The sequence below is a fragment of the Perca flavescens genome, chromosome 12 (assembly GCF_004354835.1).
Source record: "Perca flavescens isolate YP-PL-M2 chromosome 12, PFLA_1.0, whole genome shotgun sequence".
In the NCBI taxonomy this organism is placed as follows: Eukaryota; Metazoa; Chordata; class Actinopteri; order Perciformes; family Percidae; genus Perca; species Perca flavescens.
This window is the reverse complement of record NC_041342.1, coordinates 32,637,799-32,659,020: the sequence shown is the minus strand read 5'-3', so window position 1 is coordinate 32,659,020 and position 21,222 is coordinate 32,637,799. Positions and strand designations below refer to the sequence as shown.

Genomic DNA, 21,222 nt, shown 5'->3' with positions numbered 1-21,222 from the left:
AACACCACACAGCCGCCACGCAACAGAAACGCCACGCTCAAGACACGCAGCCATTGTGTAACCGCCATTAGATAGACCTAAAACCAATCAGAGTGATTAAGGAGATGACGTTTCAACGTCGCTGCGCTATCGTCATCGTGTAAACGGGTGTGATTGGTGGCTCGATTTGGAAAAATTGGAAATGGGCTTCAGTGGGCTCTTGGCCAGACGGACTTGCAGAGCAAATCTCAAATTTGCCGGAAGTTTGTCAGGGTTTACCCAGGCTAATAAATGAGGATTATTGTCCATGAATTCCAAATAATAAACCTAGTGGTAATAACTTGGTGTTAGTGGGGTTTGGTGGTTGGGTATGAAAAGTATCAAAAGTTTCGAAGAAAGTGGTATAAATGTCAAAAAAAGGTGTTTATTTTTTATTTTGACCCGGGAGGACAACAAGTGCACGGTCGACGGGAAGACAAAACAAGGTTTAAATGCTACATTTCACCTTCCTGCTTTTACTTTGAAAGTCCTGACCGGAACCTGTCCTGTCTGGTGTTATCTTGTGACAGCTGCAGGGGGTGTTTCCTGTGTGTGGGCTGGGCGAGGCTCAGTGACAGCTGCGGAGCTCGGAGCGTCACTTTGAACCACAAATTAAAGATTTTAAAAACTGAAGTCCAGAAAAAAACGAGAAGAAACGAAGAGTTGAATCTCTCAGCGGGAAGAAGAGTTGTTCTTTTCTTCACTTCCGGCAGAGAAACCTGGAGGAAATCAACCCGCTGGTGAGTTCAGGTCCAGTCCCGTTATTTCTTCTCTTTGTCTGCATTTCTACACAAGATTCTGCTGAGATCAACATAAGAAAACATACGAAAACAAGAACATAAAAAGTGGCTTTTAATTTGTTGGACGTTTTTAAGTAACTTAAATCTTTTTTTAAACGTTTTAATTTCATGTAAACCAACATTTTATTTCAGTTATTTGCGGTTATTTGATAAGAAATTAAATATTTCCCTTCCTTACTGTGCATTATGACAAATGCAGGCTTCAATATTATTATTTCCTGAGGTGCAATACATATTATAATCTCTGATAATAATGTAATACTTGCAGGGCGATGCCAACAGACTTTATCATGGAAATATTTGTGGAATGTTGTCACTTAAAATAGCTTGAAGCGATATAGACACGTATGTAAACACGATATAAGGAATATAGAGAAGATGTAGTGTTTTAGTGGAATAGCTACGACAATAAACACACTATGAGGCATTCATATCGTTGCAAATATTACTAAAATACCTTTTAAAAAGGGTAGAATATTTAATGCATCCACTTCAGAGCAGCTTAAACACATAGCAGGAATATTATAAATCTATATTATTAAAAAATACAAAGTAATATTGACAGAAAAGTGACAAAATAGAGCATAGCACATACGATAAGTGGCACTAAAGCAACATTACAGGGAGGAAAAATGAATATAAAGGCTTTAAAATGACAAGTGTTGTAAGAATGAAATTATGTGCAGATTTAACTGTAATCTCGTATACAAATATAAAAAAGTACAGTAGAGATACTCCAGGAGAGTGTGTGTGTGTGTGTGTGTGTGTGTGTGTGTGTGTGTGTGTGTGTGTGTGTGTGAGCTGCTGATGGTGAAATGGTTTGACCCATCTTTCTGTTTCCTGCTACGCATTTTCCTCCAACATCAGCAGCTCCAACAGACTGCTGCTGCTGCTGCAAGGGATGCTGGGAAACAAGGAGTGGGAAGGGTCCAATGTGACACAAATGAGGGGGGGAATAAAAAAAAAACCGCACTTCTAGTGGACACTAACTGAACCATTAAGATTTGAATGATCCCATGACTTCTCCAGTGCCAACTTCCCATTTTTTGATGTACTAATAGCTCAATCATCGGGCTGTGGTTGGTTCTGTCCAGCAGGGCTTCAGACCAGGGATCTTCAACATGGGGTCCGGGACCCCCAGGGGGTCCTCAGAGTCAGTCTAGGGGGGCCTCCAAATTATTGTTAATTTTTGAAAGTTTTTTTCAAAAATTAAAAAGTCTTAACATGATTCCAACATATTATTAGCAAATATCCACAGATACAGCTCATCCCAAACAATTGACTTTTTTCGCATTTGTTTCCCATTTAAGGGTTAACATTAAAACATGATTTATAAAATCATGCCAACAATTATTAGGCTATTTGAATAGCTTAGTATTTTGCAAAAAAATTAACTATAAATGCTTTAGGCTGCCCTCAAAGGAATTGCAGGACTAGATTAATATGCAACTTCATTTTATACAATAGTAATGAGTCCCTGATCCGTCTCTCTTTCAGTTAAGGGGTCCTTGGCTTAAAAAACATTGAAGACCCCTGATATAGACTGTTAGTGGTGTTTGAAATCGCGAGGAGCTTTTCTACAGTTAGAGGAAGCCCCCTCCATTCACTGTAACAAACAGTCTCTGTTTGCTGCCTCCTAACAGCCGCTGACCCAGTTATCTTTTATTCAACACAAAACAACAGAACGGTGTCAGGTCTTTGACCGACTTGCAGCAGGAGAACACGCTTAGAAAAGAGTGCAGATATTTTCAGAAAAATAAGTATTTATGTAACAGAGTTTGAGCCTTTGAACAGATTTTGAAAATAAACTTATTTGCTTCTGCAATTTTGGGAACTTGTGTAGACTGGAAGATAACTTCAGTATTTTTCTACCTGTTTTCCTTTGTGTTTGTGTCTAAGTGACTGATGGGAGCAACAATCTTTGACATCGGTCCAGTGTTGAGTATCTTAAGTTATGGGCATTATTTTTAGGCGTTTCTTTCAAGGAAGTTTCTCATAATGACTTGCAGCATCTTTTTTTCATCAAAGTCCGTGGGGGTTGTTGATGAGGCTGACTGTACTATAATAATATACTATAAACTATATTTAGTTCAAAATATTCTTGTCTTTGTCATAATCTGCTTTTATTCTAGGGATAGACCGATTATCATCCCTGGCCGATTATCGGGCCGTTTTTTTGGCAGCTTGTAGATGATCTGTATCTGTTTTTTATTTGCCTGATAACTGATAAAGTTAACCCTCCTGTTGACCTCGGGTCAAATTTGACTCATTTTCAAAGTTCAAGTTTTTAAATCTTAACTTTCATTGAATTTGGGTGTTGTATTCAATTTTATGGCATTTGAAAAAACATTTTTATAAAAGAACGTTGAAAAAATGATCAAAAACATTGGAAAAAGTGCCAAAGTGGGAAAAAAAAATGCTGAAAATAGTAAAATTGGATTTTCTTTGTCATTAGTTTTTGTCACTTTTTTCAACGTTCTTTTATCTTTTTTTTTTTTTTTTTCAAATGCTATGAAATTGAAGAAAAAACCCAAATTCAATGAAAGTAGTGAACTGATCATGTATTCTACTTGTAAAGAGTGTTGTAGAGAACCATCCAAATTATTATTATTTTTTTTTTTGACAATTGGTTGAAAGAAAAACAAATTTCTGATCTAGAAACTTTTTGAAAATGGGTCAGATTTGACCCGATGACCCATCCCCCCCCCCTTCTACAACCCTATCTGACTCTCTGTTACTGGGGATTATGTAGAAAGTTTCTATTCATTTTATCAGGGATCGGTCGATCCCTATTAGGGCTGCACGATATGAGGAAAATATCTAATTGCGATTATTTTGACTGATATTGCGATTTGATTCACGATATTGGAGGGAATGATAATTATTTTTGTCTCATTGTTCTCATTTTCATTGGAAAATATTAAAATGAAAATGATTATAGTGTGATTTTAGCGAGGATCTGTACCAAACAAAGATATATTTTGTTTTTATTTTCATTTTTAAGATAATTTTTTGAGGGCTTTTCCCTATATTCGATAGTGACAGTGGATAGACAGGAAAGGGGGGAGAGAGAGAGAGAGGGGATGACACGCAGCAAAGGTCGGATTCGAACCTGGACCACTGCAAAGGACTCCGCCTCTACTGGGTGATGTTTTTCTGTAGTCTAGGAGAGGATCTGTAGACCAGGATGTCTCTGTGGTTTGACACATATTTTGCCTTTAACAAATATTGCCCCCCCTGCGATTTGGATTCTGCTCTAGTCCATGTTGCGATTTCAATAGAATTGTGATAAATTGTGCAGCCCTAATCCCTATTTTTCACCCTGGGAATTAGGCCTGCACGATTCAGGGAAAAATATGAATCACGATTTTTTTAGCTTAAAATTGATATGACGATTCTTTGCCACGTTTTTTCACACAAAGTGTAATGTTTATTGCACACATGAACCATGATAAAACAAAACAAATTGGCAGTACCAAACATAGATTTTTTTTTTTGGCACCTAGAGCACATGAGCATCACCATAAGCCTGTAAACATAGAGACTTCTATGAATAAAGAAAATAAAGTTCATACTGGCCATTAAAGTTCAATAGGCTAACAAAAATAGTGACATATAACACACTGAACTAAATATGGCTCTGATACAGGCTCTATCTGAACTCCTTCAACATGTCTTTACATAATTAAAACATGTCAATGTCAAATGCTTTCAATAAATTAATTGAAGGAATAGAAGTTAGAAGTGATCCAGCTTTGTGATACCAGGAAAACTTGAGTAAAGCACAAATATAGCTGCATAGCTCACATCTCTCACCTCGAGGTGCAGTCTGTCATCTGGTTTCTCGTGCACATGAAGTCACAGGAAAACAACACGGGACTTTACTTCTACAATCAGTCCCACCGAGGCTTCAGACAGTCTGTCGGAGTTCAAGTTCCTCCCAGCAGACACAGAGTTAACAGGAAACATGAGCTCAGAGTCACAGCCCTCTGTTTTGCTCTCCTTTCTTTCTTTCTTTCTTTCTTCTGCATTTTTTCCCAGACTGCTGCTGCTGCTGCAGGATGTGAGAGAACCACAACACGAAACCAACCGAAATAAAACTGAAGAGGCCACGACGACATCTGAGCAGGGACGAGTTTGAAGGTACGGCTTAAGAAACTTTATAAATATCCTGACTAGAGCTGCAAAGATTAATCGATTTCAATCAATTCAACTTGATTTCAGACACACAGGGTCGATTAGTTGTCAACTATTAAATTCATCTCCAACTGTTTTGATAATGGATTCATCGGTTTGAGGCATTCTTTATGAAAAAACATTCGGTAACACTTTACTTGAAGGTAACTACATAAGAGTGACATGACACTGATCATGACACATGAACCCATGAACCCTAACCCTAATAGAGTTATATTTTATATTGGGACACCAGGCTTTTTATAATTTTATTTATCACACGGCTGTCTGTTTTTTTTTATATTTATTTTTTATTTATTTTATTATTATTATTATTTATTTTTATTTTTTATTTTTTTATTTTTTTAAACAATCTTCTGGGAGAGACACCGGAGTGGTGTTGGAGTTGACCTTTTATTCAAAGTTTGAAATTTCCGCTGTCCTGCCTTTCCAGTGGTTCTTTTAACCTCCTTTTAATATCTAAGCCCGTCATTTTTATTTAACCAAACCTGGTTTTTCAAGGAGTTATTTAAAGTGTTTTTATTCACACCAGTGGTCCCCTTGTGCCCGTGCCCCTCGCAGCACCCATTCTGGGTGTTTTAACCCAAACCTAACTCTAACTCTAACGGTATTATCGCTACAGTAGTGTCTCTGTGTGGGCTTATGTGTTGTTGATGCCTCCTAATGTGTGTCTACTGAACTGAATTGAATTTATTTCAGGATAACCCCTTGAGATGTAGCATCTCATTTTCAAGGGGGTCCTGCACATATATACCAACACAAAGGTTAATCATACAGTACATATACAATTGCTACTGTGTATGATACTTGTTTTTCTCATGCCATCAACCTGCCAGTGGTCATGATCTGGAATAGTGGTTGTGTTATTCTACTTGTCTATGCCTATGTGTTTCTTGTTTATGTGTATTTGTCGTATTGTTGTAGCGTATCTATTGTTTTAAACCATCAACCTGCTTTAGGGACTGCAGATGAAAATTAGCATGCATGGCTAAATCTGGCACATTTACCTGTTGGACTCTGTACTCATGTTGATTCATGTGCGCTGTGACTTTTCAAAATCAAAAAGAAAAGAAATCTAAAAACCTAACGGGCCACAGTTTTGACACATTGTTGGTTGGTGTGTGCTCGCGGGATGTGGTGACTGTGTCGGCTTCCTGATGTCTTTCACAGATCGGAGGAAGACTCAGCTCGGCTTCACACAGACATGGCTCTGTTCTTCTCCGGGGCCGTTACAAGTACGTACATCCTACACACGCAACACATCTGCATCGGCACTTTTCTGTTACGACAGGGCAAGGCAAGGCACCTTTATTCGTATAGCACAGGCCAATTCAAAGTGCTTTACGTTAAACATTAAAGAGCAGTTAAAAACAGATAAAATACGAGAATAAAGGTTACAGTTCAGTATAAGAAATGAACTATTATTTAAAAAAAAGGCAGCATCAAAAAGAAGTCTTTACCCTTGATTTAAAAGAACTGAACTTTTATGAATCAATTTACTGTAGAGATCCCTTTATGTAGCCTATGCAAAGATAAAAAAAACACATGAGAATTCTAAATATGTCAAAAATATAAAAGAAAGTATGTTGTTGTGTGTCATTGGGTATTTTTAAGTGGGTATATGGAATTCCTGGCGCTTTCTTAGTGGGTATGCTATGTAGCAGCAGATCAGAAATGTATTTTTTTGCCCCAAACAGTTTAGTGCTTTATAAACCAAAAGAAGTATTTTGAAATCAATAAGCACTTTTCTGTCCACTCAAAGTAGTGACTCGTACTTGTTGTTGTCGCTGTGCACGCTCTGGACCTGCAAACATTTGATGGATTTGATCAAACGTGCGGCGTCCTGTCTGTCACATTCCTGCAGAGGTTTTTTATCAGCGTCACGTCAGCTCGGCGGCTCAGAAGCGTACGTTTACTCAAGTGGTTTCCCCGGCCGAGCCCAGGAATGCTCTCTGGCTCCTCAGGCTGATAAGAGCCAAGTCGTCTCTATTTAGAACCACAGAACAGACATGTTTCATAAGTGTGTGTGTGTGTGTGTGTGTGTGTGTGTGTGTGTGTGTGTGTGTGTGTGTGTGTGTGTGTGTGTGTGTGTGTGTGTGTGTGTGTGTGTGTGTGTGTGTGTGTGTGTGTGTGTGTGTGTGTGTGTGTGTGTGTGTGTGTGTGTGTGTGTGTGTGTGTGTGTGTGTGTGTGTGTGTGTGTGTGTGTGTGTGTGTGTGTGTGTGTGTGTGTGTGTTCTTGTTTAACTACATTCGTGGGGTCAAAAAACCAAGAATCCATTATATTTGTGGGGTCCAGACAGCTTTGTGGGGCCAAAATGCTGGACCCCACAAGGTTAAAGGGCTGTTTGAGGGTTAAGACTTGGTTGTAGGATTAGGGACAGAATTAGGTTATGGTTAGGGTGAGGGTAAGGGTTAAGGTTAGGCATTTAGTTGTGATGGTTAAGGTTAGGGTAAGGGGCTAGGGAATGCATTATGTCAATGACGGGTCCCCAAAAAGATAGTGAAATGCTGTGTGTGTGTGTGTGTGTGTGTGTGTGTGTGTGTGTGTGTGTGTGTGTGTGTGTGTGTGTGTGTGTGTGTGTGTGTGTGTGTGGAGTTATCCGTTTATTAGTTTAACTTATGTTAGGGCTGTGCAATTAATCAAAACTTGATCAAGATGTTTGGCTCCTAATGATCACAAACACAATGTAATTGAGAAAGATTCTATTCTACTGAGCAAAATTAACACTGCAACACTTTAGTTTTTGCCCCCATTTTTCCTGAGCTGAACTCAAAGATCTAAGACTTTTTTCTATGTACGCAAAAGGCTTATTTCTCTCAAATATTGTTCACTAATCTGTCTACCCTCACCCTAACACCAGACACTGACTAATAATAATAAGATGATTTCTTATGTGATCTGTTGTTCAGGTTCTCCAATAAAACGAAGGTTGCGGGCCAATGACTCCTGTCAGAGGTAAGAATGTCTATTATTATTATTATTATTATTATTATTATTATGATATTCTGTTAACTTTCCTGCATGTTTGTCTGCTGCCACAGACCTGTTGATTATATCTGGTAGATCTGGCAGGTGGGGGAACCCTAAAATCCAAATTCCATTCTCAAATTTAACACTTTCAAGTTGGACCTGTCTCTCCTTAATGCCTGTCTGTGTCTCCCCCAGCCTGGACCTGTCTCTCCTCTCTCCCGACTCCTCGTACGTCTGTTACTCGTCGGCCGATGGCGGCGATCCGGCCTCGTGCCGTCGCTCGCCGCGTCTCCTTACCAACGGTTACTACGACGTCACCGAGGACAGCTTCTCCTGGGACGACCACGGCAACGTGTCGCTAACGCCCTGCACAACCAGCGTGTCCTACAAGGAGAACCTGGTCAGGTCAGAGCAGCTTACACACACACACACACACAGTCTCACACACACACACACACACACACACACACACACACACACACAGAGTCTCACACACACACACACACACACACACACACACACACACACACACACAGACACAGAGTCTCACACACACACACACACAGAGTCTCACACACACACACACACACACAGAGTCTCACACACACACACACACACACACACACACACACACAGTCTCACACACACACACACACACAGAGTCTCACACACACACACACACACACACACACACACACACACACACACACACACACTCACACACACTCACACACACACATATACACACACACACACACACACAGTCACACACACACACACACACACACACACACACACACACACACACACACACACACACACACACACACACACACACACACACACATACACACACACACACACACACACACACACACACACACACACACACACACACACACACACACACACACACACACACACACACACACAGAGTCTCTCACACACACACACACACACACACACACACACACACAGAGTCACACACACACACACACACACAGTCTCACACACACACACACAGTCTCACACAGTAGCATATGCTTGTCTCAAAGATTAAGCCATGCAAGTCTAAGTACACACGGCCGGTACAGTGAAACTGCGAATGGCTCATTAAATCAGTTATGGTTCCAGAGTCACACACACACACACACACAGAGTCACACACACACACACAGAGTCACACAAAGTCACACACACACAGAGTCACACACACACACACACACACACACACACACACACACAGAGTCACACACACACACACAGAGTCTCACACACAGAGTCTCACACACACACACACACACACGCAGAGAGACACAGACACACACACAGTGTGTATCACACACTGTGTCACACACATGTGTGTGACACATAGTCGCACACAAACAGAGTCACACACACACAGTCACACAAAGTCACAAACACACACAGAGAGACACAGACACACAGAGTCACACATAATCGCACACACACAGAGTCACACACACACACACACAGAGTCACACACACACACACAGAGTCACACAAAGTCACACACACACAGAGTCACACACTCACTCACACACACACACAGACAGAGTCACACACTCAGACACACACACCCCCCCCCCTTCCCCCTCTCTTTACAGCGATGAGGTCATCTTCAGATGTCGAGCAGGTGTAAAAGCTGTAAATTCTTCCCGTGTGACGCCTGCCGTGTTTCGGGATGCAGGGTGTGATGTCATCTGTCACGGTTGCTAGGAGACCCGCGTGTTATTGAAAGCTTCATCATCAACATCAGAAGAAGTTTCTTTGTTGTGTTGTAAAAACGGACGATCCCGCAGGATCACACACTGGAGATTAGTTTCATCTTCTCATACTGTTAAACCGAAAAAACACTGAATTCAACATCAAAGGTCCAGTGTGTAACGTGTGTAGTTGTTCACAAACTTCACCATCAATTCCAAGTATTCCGTTTGGCTTGAAATTTCACATTTGCATTTGCATGAACTGGGGTAGACGCTCCATATTCATGCTCCATCAGTACAGGCCAAAAGTTTGGACACACCTTCTCATTCAATGCGTTTCCTTTTTATTTTCATGACTATTTACATTGTAGATTCTCACTGAAGGCATCAAAACTATGAATGAACACATATGGAATTATGTTCTTAACAAAAAAGTGTGAAATAACTGAAAACATGTCTTATATTTTAGATTCTTCAAAGTAGCCACCCTTTGCTTTTTTTATTAATAAGGGAAATAATTCCACTAATGAACCCTGACAAAGCACACCTGTGAAGGTAAAACCATTTCAGGTGACTACCTCATGAAGCTCATTGAGAGAACACCAAGGGTTTGCAGAGTTATCAAAAAAAAGCAAAGGGTGGCTACTTTGAAGAATCTAAAATATAAGACATGTTTTCAGTTATTTCACACTTTTTTGTTAAGTACATGATTCCATATGTGTTCATTCATAGTTTTGATGCCTTCAGTGATAATCTACAATGTAAATAGTCATGAAAATAAAGAAACACATTGAATGAGAAGGTGTGTCCAAACTTTTGGCCTGTACTGTACGTTAGCCGGTAAGGGACAAACAGGACATACTGCTCCACCTGTATGTGTGTGTGTGTGTGTGTGTGTGTGTGTGTGTGTGTGTGTGTGTGTGTGTGTGTGTGTGTGTGTGTGTGTTTCCATTTCTGAAATTTGGGGTTTCTTTCAACCAAATTGTCAAAGAAATAACGTGGATGGTTCACTACTTTCATTGAATTTATCGTATTCGAAAATAAATGTTGTAAAAAGTTTCAAAAGCGTGAGAAAATAATCAACCAAAACATCCCAAAAAACCTGGGAAAAATCAACAAAACATCCCAAAAATCTCTGGAAAAAATCAACAATAAACTTCAGAAATAGTGACAAAAAAAACAGGAAAAATTGACATTAATATCCAAAAAATTGCTGGAAAAATTGACAAAAAACGTCATAAATAGTGACAAAAAACCTGGAAGAAATCTACAAAAAGATCCAAAAAATTGCTGAAAGAAATCGACAAAACATCCAAAAAATTGCTGGGAAAAGTCGACAAAAAAATCGACAAAACATCCAAAAACAAATCACTGGAAAAAATCAACAAAACATTTCAGAAATGGTGACAAAAAATCTAAAAAAATTGACAAAAACATCAAAAAAATTGCTGAAAGAAATCGACAAAAACATTGGGTAAATTGTCGAAAAAGAACAACAAAATTGAAATAATGTTGGATAATTGTTGGAAATAGAACAAAAAACCTTGATAAAATCAACGTAAACATCCAAAAAATAGCAGAAAAAAATCCAAAAACATCCAAAAACAAATCGCTAGAAAAAATCAACAAAAAACGTCAGAAATAGTGATAAAAAACCTTGAAAAAATTGACAAAAACATTCAAAAAATTGCTAGGAAAAGTCGACAAAAAATCGACAAAACATCCAAAAACAAATCACTGGAAAAAATCAACAAAAAATTTCAGAAATGGTGACAAAAAATCAAAAAAAATTGACAAAAACATCCCAAAAATTGCTGAAAGAAATCGACAAAAACATTGGGTAAAGTGACAACTGTCGAAAAAGAACAACAAAATTGAAATAATGTTGGATAATGGTTGGAAATGGAACAAAAAACCTTGAAAAAATTGACGTAAACATCCAAAAAATTGCTTAAAAAAATCGAAAAACATCCATAAACAAATCGCTAGAAAAAATCAACAAAAAACGTCAGAAATAGTGATAAAAAACCTTGAAAAAATTGACAAAAACATCCCAAAAATTGCTGAAAGAAATCGACAAAAACATTGGGTAAAGTGACAACTGTCGAAAAAGAAAAAACAAAATGTTGAAAAAAAAGTTTTCATTTAAAATTCTGACCCAGAAAAACTAGAAGTTGCGTAGTCAACGGGGAGAAAACACGAGGGTTAAAAACTCTGCTGCGTGACCACGAAAGCTGGACAGCCCTTTGTCTCCTCGTTAAGAGAAATAAAGATTATAATCTTATTCAGTCATCTTTGGATCATTTCCTGTTTGTTCTTCTTCTCTCAGGGTTTTCCGGCGGCGGCGGCGACAGCGGCCTCGCGGTGCCCTGGCTCGCCTGCTCAGCGACGTGACGGAGAGCTGCCAGTCCTGGCTGGACCAGAAGGTCTTCGGAGGCGTGTTCAGGATGGGACAGAACCGGGACCAGGACCAGGACCGGGACCAGGACCAGGACCAGGATTGGACCGGGACGGGACAGGAAAGCCCCGCCCCGCTGGACGAGTCTTCCTGGTTCAACAGCACCAAGCTGGACGACAGCCGCAGCTTCACTTACGGTGCATAACTGACACACACACACACACACACACACACACACCCTGGCTTAACAGCACCAAGCTGGACGACAGCCGCAGCTTCACTTAAACTAGCCACCCTTTGCTTTTTTGATAACTCTGCAAACCCTTGGTGTTCTCTCAATGAGCTTCATGAGGTAGTCACCTGAAATGGTTTTACCTTCACAGGTGTGCTTTGTCAGGGTTCATTAGTGGAATTATTTCCCTTATTAATAAAAAAGCAAAGGGTGGCTACTTTGAAGAATCTAAAATATAAGACATGTTTTCAGTTATTTCACACTTTTTTGTTAAAGGTCCCATGGCATGAAAATTTCACTTTATGAGGTTTTTTAACATTAATATGAGTTCCCCCAGCCTGCCTATGGTCCCCCAGTGGCTAGAAATGGTGATAGGTGTAAACCGAGCCCTGGGTATCCTGCTCTGCCTTTGAGAAAAGGAAAGCTCAGATGAGCCGTTTTGGAATCTGCTTGTTATGAGGTCATAAGGAGCAAGGTTACCTCCCCTTTCTCTGCTTTGCCCGCCCAGAGAATTTGGCCAACCCATGAGAGAGAGAGAGAGACATCATGGCTTTCAAACGAGAAAAGTGGCAGTTGGTCAAGGCCACACCCCCACCCTCCACCTTGCCCCCCCCCCTCTCTGCTACAGCTCATTGTGGGACTGGCTCTAGTGGCTGTAATTCTGCACCAAAGTTGAATTTCGGGAAAGATACTTCAGATACAGTATTAGGGGACCACTAAGGTCTATATAAAAGGGACTTCAGATACAGTATTAGGGGACCACTAAGGTCTATATAAAAGAGACTTCAGATACAGTATTAGGGGACCACTAAGGTCTATATAAAAGAGACTTCAGATACAGTATTAGGGGACCACTAAGGTCTATATAAAAGAGACTTCAGATACAGTATTAGGGGACCACTAAGGTCTATATAAAAGAGACTTCAGATACAGTATTAGGGGACCACTAAGGTCTATATAAAAGAGACTTCAGATACAGTATTAGAGGACCACTAAGGTCTATATAAAAGCATCCAAAGAGCACCATGTCATGGGACCTTTAAGTACATAATTCCATATGTGTTCATTCATAGTTTTGATGCCTTCAGTGAGAATCTACAATGTAAATAGTCATGAAAATAAAAAGGAAACGCATTGAATGAGAAGGTGTGTCCAAACTTTTGGCCTGTACTGTATTTCTGGGGGTGATCAGGCTTTTGCAGTTGCTGCCCCAAGACTCTGGAAAACAAGTTTCCCCCTGACATTTGCAATATTACAGATTATTGGCTCTTTTTAGACCCCAACTCAAAACTTATTATTTAGAATAGCTTTTAGTACGTATTAGTGTTGTGACAGTTTCCCTCTCCTCCTCCTGTTTCTATGTAACCTTTTCTAATTTTACTGTTTTCTATGTTTTCATTATTTTTATTGTCTGTTACGTTGTTTTATTCTTGGTTCCTGATGTGAAGCACTTTGGATACCTGCTGGTCGCTGTAAAGTGCTATACATAAATGTTGATTGATTGATCTCTAGTTCTGTTTCACATTGCTGTCAACTACGTGTTTAAAACGGCGGCCCTTACGTTAAATAGAACGGTCACATGATCGACCTATAGGGTTGTGTATGTAAGAGGATGTACACACACAGCAGGTGTAACACAGCCGACGCTCCGTGTTACTGAAAATACAGAAATATAAATGTACGTTTCTTTCTTTCAGACCACACGGAGATCCCGCCCCCACCTGACAAAGAGGCCCCGCCCCCAACGCTGCTCATCCAGGAGGAGATTTGTTGTGAGATCTGTCAATCGACGGAGCGGTTCACCCAATCGCTGGGCGGCCTCTCGGAAGTCCCGCCTCCCTCACCCTTCTACACCAACAGCTGCTGCCAGACCTCGCCTGAGACCACAGGTGACAGCAGTAGAGAGTAGTATGTAGAGAGACAGCAGTAGAGAGTAGTATGTAGAGAGACAGCAGTAGAGAGTAGTATGTAGAGAGTAGTATGTAGAGAGACAGCAGTAGAGTAGAGAGTAGTATGTAGAGAGACAGCAGTAGAGAGTAGTATGTAGAGACAGCAGTAGAGAGTAGTATGTAGAGAGACAACAGTAGAGAGTAGTATGTAGAGAGAGAAGTAGAGAGTAGTATGTAGAGAGACAACAGTAGAGAGTAGTATTTAGAGCGACAGCAGTAGAGAGTAGTATGTAGAGAGACAACAGTAGAGAGTAGTATTTAGAGCGACAGCAGTAGAGTGTAGTATGTAGAGACAGCAGTAGAGCGTAGTATGTAGAGAGAAAACAGTAGAGAGTAGTATGTAGAGAGACATCAGTAGAGAGTAGTATGTAGAGAGTAGTATGTAGAGACAACAGCAGAGAGTAGTATGTAGAGAGACAGCAGTAGAGTAGTATGTAGAGAGACAGCAGTAGAGAGTAGTATGTAGAGAGACAACAGTATAGAGTAGTATGTAGAGAGACAGCAGTAGAGAGTAGTATGTAGAGAGACAGCAGTAGAGAGTAGTATGTAGAGAGACAACAGTAGAGAGTAGTATGTAGAGAGAGAAGTAGAGAGTAGTATGTAGAGAGACAACAGTAGAGAGTAGTATTTAGAGCGACAGCAGTAGAGAGTAGTATGTAGAGAGACAACAGTAGAGAGTAGTATTTAGAGCGACAGCAGTAGAGTGTAGTATGTAGAGACAGCAGTAGAGCGTAGTATGTAGAGAGAAAACAGTAGAGAGTAGTATGTAGAGAGACATCAGTAGAGAGTAGTATGTAGAGAGTAGTATGTAGAGACAACAGCAGAGAGTAGTATGTAGAGAGACAGCAGTAGAGATTAGTATGTAGAGAGACAGCAGTAGAGAGTAGTATGTAGAGAGACAACAGTAGAGAGTAGTATGTAGAGAGTAGTATGTAGAGAGACAGCAGTAGAGAGTAGTATGTAGAGAGACAACATTAGAGAATAGTATGTAGAGAGACAGCAGTAGAGAGTAGTATGTAGAGAGACAGCAGTAGAGAGTAGTATGTAGAGAGACAGCAGTAGAGAGTAGTATGTAGAGAGACAGAAGTAGAGAGTAGTATTTAGAGAGACAACTGTAGAGAGTAGTATGTAGAGACACAGCAGTAGAGAGTAGTATGTAGAGAGACAACTGTAGAGAGTAGTATGTAGAGAGACAGCAGTAGAGAGTAGTATGTAGAGAGACAACAGTAGAGAGTAGTATGTAGAGAGACAACAGTAGAGAGTAGTATGTAGAGACACATCAGTAGAGAGTAGTATGTAGAGAGTAGTATGTAGAGAGACAACAGCAGAGTAGTATGTAGAGAGACAGCAGTAGAGAGTAGTATGTAGAGAGACAGCAGTAGAGAGTAGTATGTAGAGAGACAGCAGTAGAGAGTAGTATGTAGAGAGACAGCAGTAGAGAGTAGTATGTAGAGAGACAACAGTAGAGAGTAGTATGTAGAGAGACAGCAGTAGAGAGTAGTATTTAGAGAGACAACATTAGAGAGTAGTATGTAGAGAGACAGCAGTAGAGAGTAGTATGTAGAGAGACAGCAGTAGAGAGCAGTATGTAGAGAGACAGCAGTAGAGAGTAGTATGTAGAGAGACAGCAGTAGAGAGTAGTATGTAGAGAGTAGTATGTAGAGAGACAGCAGTAGAGAGTAGTATGTAGAGAGAGAAGTAGAGAGAGACAACAGTAGAGAGTAGTATGTAGAAAGACAGCAGTATAGAGTAGTATGTAGAGAGACAGCAGTAGAGAGTAATATGTAGAGAGACAGCAGTAAAGAGTAGTATGTAGAGAGACAGCAGTAGAGAGTAATGTATAGAGAAAGGTTTAACTTTCACCATGAAAAGTACTGTTTGGTGTGATTGAATGGTTATAATGTCCGTTTCCTCTGACGTGTTTCTGTGTTTGTGTTCCAGGGTTAACGATGAAGACCCTTCTCCTTTTCATCTTCGCCATCTTCATCTTCACCACTCTATACTCAGGGTAAAACTCTCATTTTCTATTTCCAAACATCATTTATTAATCAGATAATCTATGTAAGTACTTATGCAGCTTTAAAGAGCCTCCCCCTGCTGGACATTAGACAGAATGCAGCTTTAAGGAGCTTCAGCGTTGAGGACTGAAGTTTGACCTGAATCCTCAGTCTTCTTGTTGTTGTTTTCTCCACGTGTTCGGAGTCGACCCTGAAATGTTTCTGACTCGTTCCTCCTGCAGGTGTGTCTTGTGGAGCGCCAGCGTCACATCCACAGTGTTCATGACGATCTCAACATGTATGCGTGAGTATCTCATCAAGTTCAACTGTTTTATGTTTCTGTCGGTCAAACACAATGGACCTCAGTGTTTCCCCCCTCAGTTTGTGGAAGACTTAGGTGCACAGATTGTGTGCACAGAAAATGGGATATTTTTAAATTAAAGAAATGTGTAAATCGACATCAACTTGGATCATTATTATTGGAAAAGCTAGAGAACTTAATACATAAATGACACTCAAAAAGCTTAAAAACAAAACTTGCTAAAGAACTACAATAAATAGATCTGAGAAAAGTCTTTTAGTGCATTTGATACAAAGTGTTTTGGCGCTTGTTAGATTCATTCAGCTCAGGTGCTGCCAAAAAACGTCTCCGGTGCTGCACCTAAGACTTATAATGGCAGGGAAGAGCCTGGATCTGTTGCAGGGTTTTTCCTGCATAGTAGGGCTGCTCGATTAATGGAAAAAAATATTATCAGGATTATTTCGGTCAATATTGAAATCACGATTGTTTAACACGATTAGTTGACTTCTGGAAAGATGTTGCAGTTATTAAAAAACAGTGAAAAAAGTTCAATAAATCAACAGTAAAAAAAACACATAAAACTGTGAAATTTACCTAAATACTTTTCCTATTGAGACTTTATTTTTTTTATTCAGAACACGAGAAAAAATAAGAGTTTACTTGCAAAACGTAATGAGCTAAATAATTGTATTTCTTGATTATTCTGTTTTTGTGATCATTGGGAGCCGAAATCATAATCACGATTACATTAAGATTAATTGCACAGCCCTACTGCATAGACAAAGTCTAGGCGCCCCCGAAAAGAGATTTTAGCCAGTGCCAAAGGAAAATTAGGATCGCCAAAGCGTCTGATTTTCGTGGCTAATAAAAACTTGTTTCTCGTCTCTTTCAGTTCTGACCAAGTCGGGCCCGATGGGCGAGTGGAGGAGGGCGAAGACGGAGGTGAGTCCAAAAACGTTCCTCTTCATTTTTGTCGACTGGGAGCGAAGAAACACCCCTAAGGCTCTGTTCACACTCATCGCTTTTTTGACAAGAAAAATTTGACTAGGGTGCTTTTGTAGTAAATATTTTTTCTAAAAGCTGGCAGCGTTTTGGTTCCAAAAAGCAGCCGAGAGCGTCTTTTGTTGCTATAACATCAGCTACTGCTACAGTGTCCTAGAGCCCTATGTGGAGCGGTGCTAACATTAGATAAACAAAGTGGTGGAGCGAGCTAGAGAAACAACAGAGAGAGAGAGAGGTGCTAACGTTAGATCAACAAAGTGGTGGAGCGAGCTAAAGAAAGAACAGAGAGAGCGACAGAGGTGCTAAAATTAGATAAACAAAGTGGTGGAGCGAGCTAGAGAAAGGAAAGAGAGAGAGAGGTGGTAACATTAGATAAACAAAGTGGTGGAGCGAGCTAGAGAAAGAACAGAGAGAGAGAGAGAGAGAGAGGTGGTAACATTAGATAAACAAAGTGGTGGAGCGAGCTAGAGAAAGAACAGAGAGAGAGAGGTGCTAACGTTAGATAAAACAAAGTGAGTTCCTGGTCATATCCTATAACTCGCTGTGCTCCAACTCCATTTTTTCATGTTGCTATTTTTTTTTCAGAAAAGTTTAACTTTTTTCAACTTCAAAAAGTCGCTCTGAGCTGCAGAAAAACAGTCGGCTGTGGCGTTTAAAAAATCTCTCAGGACTCTATTGAAAACACGATTTACTCCACACTAGGATCATAACGTAAAACAGACGCTGGCAGCTTACAAAAAAAGACGGCAAGTGTGTGAACAATAGCCTAACCGACCAAGTGTCTGAACAATAGCCTAACCGACCAAGTGTCTGAACAATAGCCTAACCGACCAAGTGATTGTGTTTTTCAGGATATCACATCGAGAAACGAGTGAGAGAAGCGACAGTCTCCAAGAGTCTGCAACGTGAAACTGGAAGAGTGACAGAAAAGCTCTGACGGGACTCAGTAGAAATATCTCACTAACTGTGTTTGCATGTAAGTTGCACTTAAAGTCACAATGAGCTCCCGAAAACGCTTTGCAGCAACACCTGTCGGACGCTTTGGCTGCAAATGGAAACTCTCTGAATGTAAATCGATCTCTAAATATGTGTTTTTGCGCCGACAAGACGGGCTGAAGTTTTTAAAACTGTTTGAAATTGAATTAAAGACACATTTTTCAACATTTTAGCTTTAAATTCGAAGCAAAAATGGCAGAAAGATTAACATTTTTATAAGTATAAAAGTTTAAAAGCAGAATCAGACGGCGTGTTTGTTGTTAGAAAGCTGAAGGAGCTCACACGGTGACTTAAGTTACTGTAGTTTAGCTAGAAAAATATTCATATCAAATATAAAACATCCAAATGTAACTTGTGTATTTTTTAAATATATATACGTGAATCTTTCTATTGTTAAAAAGATGAACTTGGCTATTTTGGGGCTGTCCAAAGTAACCAAACCTCAGACTGAACTTGTCTGGAAACAAACCCAGCGGAAGCCTCACTTCTTTTCAAAATAAGAGCTGCAAAAACTACATAAAAAACAAACCCACCTGAATTTCTAGTTGATCTACGTGGAAGTTGTAACCACGGGCAGATAAGCGCTGCTTTATTTTCCTGAGGAAACTGAATGAAGACTTTTATTCTCAAATGAAACGAACAAAAGAAATCAATATGTCCATTAAAAGCTGCAGATTTTATTGTGAAAATCTGATCTCTGGTTTCCGGGATAGAGTTCTGACGAGAAAGGGCTTTGTCGGTACAAAGCGATAATTCATGATGTCAGTAAATGCATCTTAAGAAGGAGACGTTTAGTTTGTTAAAGTGTAAATATGTTGTTCGCTAAACTCCACCAGACTCCATGTAAATAAACTGTAATTATAGCATCGTAAAAAACACTTAATTCAAAGTCGACAGAAACAAAATAAAACTATGAAAAGCCGTTTTGGTTCGTCTTTCCACTTTTCCAACCATCACAACTCTAGCTTTGGTTGAAATAAACACATAGTTTACTGATTTACATGTGGAAATATATTGGCTCTATACACGTTAAAAGTACTGTTTTTTTAAATGGAGTCTGGTGGGTTTAGCGCTAGCGACTTCAGAGCTGTTTCTGGTTAAACAGAAAGGTCTCAAAGACGTTTTAAAAAGGTCTATCTCTGATGGGATCCTTTCCATAATGTTGTCAGACATTTAGAATAATAATCTGAGCCTGTCAGCGGCAACAACAGAACTTTTAGTGGACCAAATTGACCAAAAACCCATAGGGTTACATGGCAGCCCGGTCTGTGGTTGCCGGTTACAGCGTTCACGCTAAATACTGGACCAATGTCAAAGCTTGTTGTTCCCATCAGTCACTTGCACACAAAAACATAGGAAAATAGGGTCTACCTATAAAGGGACTTGATTGACAGGTTGATGGGCGGGGCCAACGACTGACATTTACATAACCTTACCTCATTCTGATGAATTCCAACAAATCAGATGACTTTAATCTAAAATAAACTTGATGAATAAAGTCAAAAGATGATATAAATTCAGTTTTTATAACATTCTCTTGTGCAGCTATATAAGTAGAAGGAAATAAAGCTCCTAAATCTTCTGTATTTTAAATAATAACTCATCTCATTCAGGTCCAGTAGTTCTCTGGAGCATTTTGGAGTAAAACTCTTCAGCGATCAAAGTGCCTTTCTATCAGCCAGCAGTGCAGAAACACAGAATAATCCAGGGTAATGTTGCATGCATACCTAATATGCTGCTGAAAACATGAAACCAAGACCTGCTCCAGCGTTACGTGGAGCTACTTCTCAGTGTTTGATTTATCCTGCAGCGTGGAGCAGACGGGTGGAGTTCACTGCAGCGAGAAAGTTTTGAAATATATGTTTTCTGGTACATCTGGCTGTTCACGCACAGCGCTCAAGATAACTGTGAGGGAAACTATAAATCACATCGGGCCCTATCTTCCGTCCAGTGTCCGCGTCATTTAAATAGCAAATGCACCTGCGCCCATCTGTGCGCCCATGGGCGTGCTGGTCTTACAGGGAGGTGTGTTCAGGTGCATTCTGGGCGTGCTGGTCTTACAGGGAGGTGTGTTCAGGTGCATTCTGGGCGTGCTGGTCTTACAGGGAGGTGTGTTCAGGTGCATTCTGGGCGTATTGCTAACTTGAGGCAGCGGAAAGTGACCGCGCCATTGACTAACAAAAACCTGGTCTAAAGTCAATAACGCAGCATTTCATTGTTATTTTAACAGAGCATTAGTAAAATGCTCCTAGGCTCGTGCACACGATGCTTGTTACACACACAGGGACACACAGCAGCACACACACATGCAGAATATTACAAATAATAATATTACGGTGTAAATCCTCCATCATAACCGCAATGCTCCAAGGTCCAAACGCGCCTGGCTTTTAAAGGGAATGGGAGATGATCTCTGATTGGTTGATTGCATGTTACGCCCAAAACACACCTCTGATTAATGAAGACACTAAGTACAACCCTTTAGGACCATGCGCCGGCACACAGACACTTTTTTCCGCCATCAAACTAGAAAAAGTGGATTTGGACACGCCCTAAACACACCTGCACCAGGCGCTTCACACCGTGCACTCAGATTGTTAAAATAGGGCCCTTAGTGTCAGGCCATTGATGTGA

At 40.2% G+C, this 21,222-nt stretch overlaps 1 protein-coding gene across 1 annotated transcript; it reads left to right on the top strand.

The window, feature by feature from the left end:
* Nucleotides 1-569: 569 nt before the first annotated feature.
* tmem71 (transmembrane protein 71) lies at nt 570-19,544 on the top strand. Its single transcript, XM_028593393.1, has 11 exons — nt 570-758; nt 4,860-4,961; nt 6,186-6,250; nt 7,926-7,971; nt 8,182-8,391; nt 12,043-12,308; nt 14,041-14,232; nt 16,234-16,300; nt 16,532-16,593; nt 17,483-17,532; nt 18,444-19,544. Exons 3-11 carry the CDS (start codon nt 6,220-6,222, stop codon nt 18,465-18,467), a joined length of 948 nt encoding a protein of 315 aa, XP_028449194.1. The 5' UTR covers nt 570-758; nt 4,860-4,961; nt 6,186-6,219; the 3' UTR covers nt 18,468-19,544.
* Nucleotides 19,545-21,222: the final 1,678 nt, after the last annotated feature.

Bases quoted from the DNA above. Each gene is read 5' to 3' on its own strand.
- tmem71 (XM_028593393.1), top strand. From the start codon at position 6,220: ATGGCTCTGTTCTTCTCCGGGGCCGTTACAA. The intron at 14,233-16,233 runs GTGACAGCAGTA...TTTGTGTTCCAG, and splicing joins GACCTCGCCTGAGACCACAG to GGTTAACGATGAAGACCCTT. The intron at 17,533-18,443 runs GTGAGTCCAAAA...TGTGTTTTTCAG, and splicing joins GGAGGAGGGCGAAGACGGAG to GATATCACATCGAGAAACGA.